The 10,158-nt window shown below is 39.9% G+C and overlaps 1 protein-coding gene across 1 annotated transcript; it reads right to left on the bottom strand.

The window, feature by feature from the left end:
• Positions 1-4,169: 4,169 nt before the first annotated feature.
• wbl (endoplasmic reticulum protein 29-like protein wbl) lies at positions 4,170-8,176 on the bottom strand. The gene is made up of 4 exons (XM_022793380.2): positions 5,839-8,176; positions 5,283-5,450; positions 4,907-5,106; positions 4,170-4,438 (listed from the first exon to the last, which is right to left on the bottom strand). Exons 1-4 carry the CDS (start codon positions 5,885-5,887, stop codon positions 4,214-4,216), a joined length of 642 nt encoding a protein of 213 aa, XP_022649115.2. The 5' UTR covers positions 5,888-8,176; the 3' UTR covers positions 4,170-4,213.
• Positions 8,177-10,158: the final 1,982 nt, after the last annotated feature.

Here is a 10,158-nt window from a genome sequence, read left to right as displayed (position 1 = left end):
TATATATATAATTGTATGATTATCTTAATTAATTATTACGACTACTAGCAGTAACAGCAGTTATTTTAAAGCTGCTCTTCTGTGTGCGGACTAAAGCGAATACAGATGATTCTAATCATATATTATAATGATACGATTCGTTTAACACATAAAAGCCGACATCAGCAGGTGTCTCAAAGGACAACAAGGGCGAAACGAACGCAACAAAAAGCATAACGACACTCTAAACAGGATTAAAATATGTCGTACGACATCGGGACGATGACGTGAGTAACGGCCGCGGTGGTATAGAGGTTCGCTGGTTGCGAGACGCGTGTAGATAGTGCCAGTTGAAATGAGCAAGCCTAGTGTCGATCAGCGGGACGACCAGTAAGTAGGACAACTGTAATAAAAAAAAAACAATACCAATAACCAAACACAGCATGAACAACCGTTACAACACAAAGTCAGGTCGAGTTCCTGAACAATGACACTAAAATGTTGGATAACTGAAAACGTCGGACATTGCGTAGAACGCATTAGCTCTCAAGCAGTACGCCGTGCGCTCGAATGGGGAAAAAGCTGGCCACTCGACGAGAGTCTGAGTAGTAGTGATGGAGTAAGCTTATCAGTGATCTGTTACTAGTTTTTGTAATAGTCATCAATGGGATTAGTAGGAAGTATAAATACGGGGCCGAATCAAATTGTTCGCCTTCATACAGTCCATCTTATCACAAGGATATCGTCACACTAGCGAACGAGGAAATTGATTCGTAGAGCATTGCACGGGCATTACCCATTTAGTTGGCCACTGCTTGAGTCGGCGAACGGTTTATGTCCGCGGAGGTAGGTGACCTCAACGCTAAAATCACTTTTTGCCAGACGATTAAGACGGTAGGCAGAAAAGTTTACTGTAAAATTTGTAAGTTCTTGTACCATATATTATAGAGTTTAGTATCAAAGAGACAAGGTACGAACACTGATAAGAGGCAAGGCGGCAGAGTAAGTGTTAAGCTGAGGTGCCATGGATAGCCTCTACCTCTATTGTAAAAAAACGATGCGAAACAGCTGTAATAATATTAATAGTAAATAATAAGAAAAAACGACGAAGGAGTACAAGCTTAAGGGAGAAAATGTTAAGCTATTTTAGTTGCTTCTCGCGGAAAGATTCAAGCCGAGTTTAGTGGGCACTACCATAACTAGCTCACTGCCGATGTACACAGAATGACAGGCAAAGACAAACAAGTCAGAGTCAAATTAATCTTATGTCCACTTGATGTTCTCTTTCCTTTCTTCTTCATACTTAAAAAATCAATTGGAAATAGGATTACTTCTTCCGACAGGCTATACTTACTATCTGGATCGGGTTCTTAAGGTTGCAGTAATATTTACTATAGTGTAGATTGGATCGTGCCCTTTTCGATAGATAATATCGTATAAATGTATCCTTGCCGCACATTGTATTATTAAGTTACGAGAAGTAGCGTAGCCGCTCGAAAGGCTAAAGTGTTTCATGGAAACGGCTTAAACAATGCATGAGGTGCGACAGCGTCAAATGTAGAGAATACTGCTGTAAAATTTCCCCACCTCTCTCCTGGGGCGGTCGTGTATATTTGTAGATAGAGGGTGGGAGACGAAGAGAAATGCGAACAGGTGAGCCTAAGCAGATACGATTAGGGTAAGTCCCCTCTCTAAAAAAGGTGTGTGTCCTTGCGAAGTAGGCTGACAAAGAACTGAAAATCGAACGTGACGGCCAAAAAGAAAAGCTACAAAGGAAGTGAAGGCCCATAGGGGATAAAAGGCAAATTATCAAAAACAGGACACCATTCAACAAGGAAACGAATCTTTAGGGACAAATTTAATGGGGTCTAAAGTAAGTCCCATGTGATAACTGGACAGCGACCTCTGTCATATCCCGGCATGTTACGACGTCAAAACTAACATCACCAACAATTTCGATACCTTCTGTAGCAAAATCATTCTCCAACGCCAGTGAAAAATAATCAAGAAAATACGTTGCACAAGCGACTGTCAAGGAACAAGTCTACATAATTCGAGCGTCACCTTGTGCTGATTTACGTTTGGATCGTTTGTTCGCGCCGATATCGAAGCGCTGATGGTTATAGTTAACCGAAATAATCATTTTCATAATGAATGCTAGTAGATGTGCTAGATTTCGTAATCAGCTACATACTTCGCTCTTGTTTTTGGTGGGGAATCGAAACGCGTGTTCAGCCATTGAGATACGGTTTGTCACGTTGAGCGAGCCCAAATAGCCAAGTATATCGGTAACATAGTCAATTATGAAAGCTAGTAGTGTTAATTACTTTCGGCTATTGTTGTGTGCTAGCAGCTCACCTCAATCATAAATCGTTCGCACAATCGCTTGCGTGGTTTTTCACTGGTTTGCTTAATCAGTAAGGTCTTTCTTTGTCCATTGCTTACACAGACTTAGCATGATGGTATGATGAGTTAATTCATATGGCTGACTTTCCCTCAGTCAAATGTACGAGGAACATATCTGCCTTGATACATGGAGAACCTATCAACACGCACTGCTTCACATAATTACAACGATGTAACGGGAACACTGATACAATAAAGATAATAGCGACCGCGACAACTGCTGATATAGACACATATAATAATGTGCTGACAGAATCATCGTATTCGGCTTGATGGTTTGTGGAAGATTATTGTAAACTTATTGTAAAGATATATACACTTATATTATAGCTGATGGTAAATATAAAATTAACTGAAAAAAATGATTCGTGGATTTTTCTTCGTTAGTCTTCTAGATAGCTTCTGCGGTATGATAGTAGTAAGCGATTAGTTTATTGGTACGCATGGTTTTTCTTGTCCTAAAAGCTGATGCGATCATGTGTGTCCTTATTTCTAATCTTCACTTCAATTTCGACCTCTTTGTTGCGCCGCCTAGTTTTTTTTTAAGGAGTTTATAGAATGTAGCTATGAAGGTGCTAAATACTTCACAGATTAATAAAAAAAATCAAGTTCGTTTTCACACTGTTCGCTTCAGATTTGAAAAAAAGCAGGCGTAAGATACTTCACGTAATTACATTTAGGTTGTACAAAGTACAATTTTTTTTGCGACTAGTAATAGTCTTAGCGTAACGTTGCAATTACGGAACAATCGATTACTGTGGGGAGAGTATATTGCTAGAAAAAAAAAAAAGTAACAGAAAGACACTTTAAAAATGTTACAGCGAGAATCGCTGCGCTTATTTTTATCAGTCCAGATTGCTGGGGCGGGCGTGCTCGTTTATGCATGTGAAAAATCTTGTGAAAATCTGCAAAGCAGAGCGGCTCGTCATAGGGCAGTGGGCTTGCTGAACTTATGGACATGTAATGGTCTAGGCTCAAATCGGAACGTAACCGGGTACTGTCTCATTCTGTTCCGTGCCGGCAGGAGCCAGCCGTCTGAAGTGAGGCCTAACAGTTAAAATATCGGACGAAAAACACAAAAAAAAAAAGCATTTTAGATCAAGCGAAGCAAGCGCAAATTACGCTTTCTCAGTCGTCTATGTGGAACTTGACACTATCCATATGGCTATCTAAAACGAATTTCTACAAGTTGAAACAATGACGTTATTTTCGAAATGTGCTTCGGGCTTGAATATTACTTCATTCGACTGAAACAATTCAGTAGTCTCTGCATCGCGTATTTGATAGGGTTGTATACGGTTTTCTCTTTTTTTTAGCGGGGATTCAAGAGACACAAAAACCGTCAACTAGAGGCAGTGAGCCTTGAATGCTAGTTAACTTCGGTATTTTGTCAACGAGACGATTCAGTAGCTACTGCAAGTTCCAAAAATAGTCACCATGGACAACAAAACAACTCGCTCCGCCAATAACATCGAACCACAATAATGAATAGCCACCGATTATTGTAGAATAGCAATAGAGTTCCTCTTAACGACAACAGACCCCTTACACCCCAGTCAAACATACAGCGACGGGTGCTCGATGCTTTTTACATGTTGTGAGACAAACTCAACTGATGAGCGACCGAACGTACCACATTAGATACGCGTGAATTAGACAAACCAATGCGTTAAATGTCCAATGGGTAAATCAGGTTAAAAAAAAATCAATGCCTGAGGATTCTATTAAGCTTTTCAGAGCTGGCGCAAGAAGGTCAAGAGTTGCTAAGTGAATTTTAATCGATCTCTGTATGTTGTAAAATGTTTTATTGAATTTCCATCATTAGCCATTAAAGTTCGTCTCTAGTATTGTCATTTTTAGTAGACAGGTTGGCCATTAAATCGGATGAAGTCGCAGTTTCCTCCTCCTCCTCCTCCTGATACCTCCAGAGGTTCCCACTGAAAGAGAAATACAATATGTCTGTTCGAACTTTAAAAAGCTTTTCCTTCTCCGGCGATAAGTTCTGCTGAAGAAGTCGCACGAGACGGGCACTTTCCATTGCCACAGCGGGTTGCTGTAAATTGCAAACAGTGATATTAGAGTCACAGCGTGCTCTAGGGGTAATTCAATTCGCTCGGAAGCCAGTAGCCTGTTACAGTAACTTTACGTACGTTCAAATGTTCATTATCCTTTATATAGCAGGACAAAATTTCGCTTAGTAAATGCATATCTTCATTATTTAACACACGGACCTTTAACTTAATTCATACCTTCGTTTCGTTTACTTTGACTAACTGTTTATGTCAGCTGTTCAACATAAGCTATACAAGTGAATCAATATGAGTCCTTTTCCGAACGCCTTATTCGAAGGACCTTTAGCAAATACAGGCTAGCTACACTCTAGCAAAGGCGGAACGATAATAATAATAATGGCTCGTTATTTATTATATATTTGCTAAAGGCTTATGTTTCCTAACCCAGCACTAATTAAAAGAGAAAAGAAAATTCTAAATATTAAACCATTGGATAGGTGTCGACTCACTCCGATTTCATTGATCTTCTTCATCATTTTGACATAATACTGCATTGTATTCCTTTTTCCTAAATCCCTTGAGGCCGTCTTGGCCAAGGTGTCCTGTGCGCTCCGGACCATTTCATTGGCAGATATATGATGCTCGAAAAGGTGACTCCGTACTAATCGATCCATCTCAAGTACACATCCGGCACATGACCAGTCGACTTCTATTGTTACGTCGCAGGACGGAACACGAAAAAGACAAGGCATACATTCTGAACATGGCCTTTATTCTGAGTATATCACGTCAAATGATTCAGCCATTTTAAAATGACACTCACATTACAGTTGTGGAATAAAATCGATATGTATATAAGGTATTACTGTTCTGTTCCGTTAGTACCTGAATGCTGATTAACGAAGTTTCGAAGATAATTTAGGTTGAAGCGACCATTGTATTTGGCTATCCAACGATGCGGGTTTCGTTTGAATACGAAAATGATTGGCCATTGGCTTTTGTCAGGAACCCCTAATTCTGCTGCCAAATCTGCGTTCTCTTTTTCACCGAATTCTAAATGATTGACCCGAACAAGAATATCCAACATTGTTTATTGCTATTGCAGTTGTAGCTAGTTTTTCTAGCTTTTTTTTTTTTCCATGTAATGTTACTTGAGTGTAAAGCTTATGGTGTTGATGACAATCTATTTAGGTATTTATTGTTGACACAATTTCGCTTATGCCTCGAGTTTGTCAGTGATAGCCGCGCCGCTTCAAATGTATTTGAAGATTTAAAAACTACTTTCAATTGTGTCTTGTACACCAAACGAACTTCTATAGAATTATTATATAGAATTATTTAATAGAAATTATTATTTGTTTTCTTCCTGGCATACTTTTAAAAACAACTCAAGCCTATTTTAGAGTTCATTCTAAAATCTTAAATCCGATTTCTAACCTACCCTGAACGCCAACTTCGGCGAGTATCGTGTCTTTATCCTGGTTAAGCATAGCCACTAGCTTTTCGAACTGAGTTTGGTTTACCCCATGGGGATAGTCTTTATCCACCTTCACGAAAACAACTGGAAACCGCGGAATAATCTGCAACACAATTTAAGATAAGCTTATTTGACTTCGAAAGTGATCGTGCACCTGTTAAAGTTTTGTTATAGTTCGTCACTCAGATTTATCAGCATGCTATAAAAGCCTTTGTCTTATATAAATCAATAAAAAAAAAAATATTACAAATGAATCTGTCGCGTAATTAATTTGGCTCTCCGCGGTAGCCATATACTGTAATACACAATCATAACTAAATTGTTGGTACTAGTCAACACAGAGGTAACAAGAGGCTTTAGTGCCCAAGCGGTGGCGCGGGAAAGTGCCAATAGCAAGGGGTCACACCCTTGTAGACTGCATCGCAGGATGCGATCCAGTCAGTAGCAGTTAGCGACGGAGTCACACGACATTCTGAAAGATCGATCCCCGAATTGCGGGTACAGAAGCCGTTTATAGACGTTACTATGATCCAAGACAAGATCCTTGCCTATGCAAAAAACTGGGAAGTGACAAAAAATGAAATCAATAAAACGACCATTGGTGCAAAACTATATCTGTAAACGCGCACCTAGCATTAAACCCACCGCCACAGAACGGTCTCAAATGGCCAAAATTCATAGACAAAGGTTACAGACAAATATTAATTAAAGCTAACTAAGGGGTATTCTTATAAAGACGTCTAAGTAGACTGATTCAAGAAAGACACGCGGCGGAAAAACGAATGAATCATGTCTTAGGTTATTATAAGAGCAAGGACGATGACGCAAGGAACTAACGAACAGAGGCATGAAAAAGAATTAGGGTAATTATAAGGAAAATTTACAATGAATATAAAAACGTTCATGAAGTGCAGCAAAGGGCATCAATGGAAGGAACTCAAGGATTTGGTCGAATCCAATACGTGAAGCTTCTTGTACTGCATCGCCATCAAGGAGTTTAAGAGAGATTCATTCAGACTTCCGTCCAATGTCATAAGAGGAGCGGTGGAATCCTTCTTCCCGGTACAGGAAGTTAGAGAGAAACATCCTACACAAATCTATACTTAAGATAATACTGGAAAAAAGAAAAATCAAGGTAATGACTAGCCTCGGATTAAACACCAGAATCTGAAACTTTTAATCAAATGATAAAGGCAGGAGGTTTTTAGTCCTAGACAAGGCACGGGGGCACGCTTTGAAAAACCCGAAGACGGAAAGCTTCTTACGTATCATTATGAAGGCATTAAAGTGCAAAGCCATTTTACCCTACCTGCGCCGCATTCTCTCGTCGTATCTGGAGGATAGGTTTTCCATAGGCGAAAGGGCAACACAATCGGCTTACTGCTGAAGTTCCTCAGGGCCGGTTTCTTAAACCGACACTGCGGAATCTAGCCTATGACGGAGTGTTTCAGCTACCGGGATTGTCCGAAGAAGTCGGGGTTGTGGCGTATGCTGACGAGCTAGCATTAATTGTCACCGCACGCAATGAAGGTCGTTTGGAGATTAGAGCGAATGAGACTAAAAAACCAGGGCGAGCATTGAATGAAAAGTAGCGTCGCAGTCAAGTAAGACGCTTTTCCCGAATGGCAGGAAAAAATTTAGAAGGGAACTCATTCTCACTGTGGGAGGGATCCACACACGCACAAACCGACGAACTATCTGGGAGTAATTATAGACACAGGACTTACGAGCTCGATGTATGTACATTGTTTATGCGACAGCCATGAAGTCCTCCAGTCAGGGCTCAAATTTGTAAGGATTCTACTGACGCATCGGGCGACAACTAGCAGCAGTAGCAGGATCTACGACACTCTATGCCTGCCCCGTAAGGACAGATAGAGATCTGATGATGAAAGAAATTAGAAACACTTGTGACCGGTCCAAAGAGTTATTGCGATTCGGATGGCGAGAGCTTACAGAACGATTTCAACGGAAATGTAACTTGCAAAACTGATCTTATGATACATTCCGGCAGATGAAGGAGCACAGAGCGTATTAGACGGAGAATCGGACTTTGCCATGGCAAGTAATTAAATTATAAACAAACGGAGCAGAAACTGGGCGAGCCGTATCTCTGATCGCAAGCGACACATACGTGCTGAACAGACCAAAGCACCGATCCGGAATTTAGAAGCGGTACGATAGGCCCTTCGAGGAGGTATTATACCCAACTTCTATCTGGATGTGAGCAATTACTTGGTTGACATTTTTGTTTTGTAAGGCTCAGGGGCAACAGATAATGTGCCACACACTATCTAGAGATGTGAAGCACTGCAGAAGACTCGAGGGGGGTGCGGATGCGTCCTGAGACAACTAGATACAAAAAGCATTATTAGTTCGAAAGAAAGTGGAACAACGGTACAGCATATTGATAAGGTATTATAAGATTTGGGGAAAATTTTGTTGAACGAAGAAGGATATAACAAACTCTGCGGTAAAAGGCGCATTGGGTAATGCCTAAGGACGATCTTACAAATCTTTAAAGGAATTCCAAACAAATTGGACATCAATAGAGAAACTTGTTAATGCGATTTCCGGTGTACAGCCAACCCTTGGAGACTTCAAAAATTTCTCTTATCAGGTTGGAGTTGCGAAGTTTAGCGGATATTAGTCGAACGAGCTTGAATCTCCTACATCTCACAAAAGAGGAAATGAACACAAAGGCAAGCTGTATGATATTTTCGCTAGTATTATTTTCCAAATTAGGCTAACTTATTCTTTCCATTTTGGGATGACTTTGGATCTGGGGCACAGAGTAGATGTAGCTCTTAGTGCAGTAGGAAAATTCGTTGGGGCTAGATTTGTTAAACGTAACACGAAATGAGAACTTAAGGTAGATAATGGAACGAAAGGATAATGCCATATAGGGTGAAGAACGTCTATAAGTAATATACGAGAATATTAAAACTGTAATAGAAAAAATACTTTAGTACTATTATTAAACTGCTAATAAATATGGGTTTCCGTGTCTTTGTTCATAATTTTTTTACTATTGTAGTTTCCTTTTAAACTTGCTACGACTTGAGCGGAAGCTTATCACCTTATTCATACCAAATGCTGTAATTACAATTGACACATAAGTTCGTTGAACCAGCCGATTCCACCCAGTTGATTTCAACTTACTTTGTAAAATGTATTCATATTGAGCTGAATGCTTCCTCGCGCATATCCCCCAGAGACTGAAGGGGTAACACCGCACAATGTGCACAACAGCTGTAGTGATGCGAAAACTATCGTCGCCTTCATCACAAAATTAGGTATCTGAGGACAGGCCATTCTTTATTTCACTAATCTCTGAATTTATGGACGAAATTCCAAATGCAAGTGGTCAACTTTCGCCAATGAGACACACTGATCTTAGTTTCGGATGTCGTAGTTTTTTCTGGCCCTCTGGTCACCCTTAGTGGCGCGACGGTAGGATGGGACGCTAAATTAAACTGTGGTTGAAGAAGAGTTTGCTTAATGGGTTCGGACAAAAACGTTTCTCGTTTTTGCTTGTTGGTTGGTGTCATTCTGTTCGAAAAGCGACGACGCGAGAAGGAACCGAACAGAAAGTCAGCAATGATCCGTTGTCCCATAGCGATAACCAGCTGGCGTCTTCAATGTAAAGAACCACGACTACAGCTTCAATCGAGTTGGTAAAAGAACGTTAGTTTGGGGTCTATGCTTTGCAAGAATTTCTGTTTTCCTTAGCGATTCGAGCTTCATTTATCCATTGTTAAACATTCGTCCACTTTGTCTAATCTATTTCTATTTGAATTTACCTTTAACCTCTTTTTTATTGATTGTTGAAGATTGTTGAAACAGAACCACATTAAATGTTTACTCAAACAAAAAGTCGACTTTACGGCTCACCTCACAAGTTTCAAAACGATGTTTGAACATCGTTTTCAATACGGTTAAAGCAGTATTTCAACATGTACATTCGAAGATATCCAAGCAAATACAGTACGAACAATAGCATGATGCGTCGTGTTCGGTATGGGATAAAAGTTAGATACGATTATACTTAGCTAGCTATCAAAGCAAGCATAGCCTATCGCGGGCAACGGTCATTTAATCTGCCGGCGGAACGTTCGCCATGAACACTCAAAGAGTCAATCAATGATTTCATCGAAATTCTAATTAAGAGCAGGTGGCTCTTTATGTTCAGATCTCTTATTGAATAAATAATTATATCCATTTGAATAACCGTAAAATGAATTCACGTACTTTTCAATAAATAGCAAACGTCATTTATTTATA

This window comes from Varroa destructor, unplaced genomic scaffold, assembly GCF_002443255.2.
Source record: "Varroa destructor unplaced genomic scaffold, Vdes_3.0 BEIS01000002.1, whole genome shotgun sequence".
In the NCBI taxonomy this organism is placed as follows: Eukaryota; Metazoa; Arthropoda; class Arachnida; order Mesostigmata; family Varroidae; genus Varroa; species Varroa destructor.
This window is presented reverse-complemented; position numbering and strand designations above follow the sequence as displayed.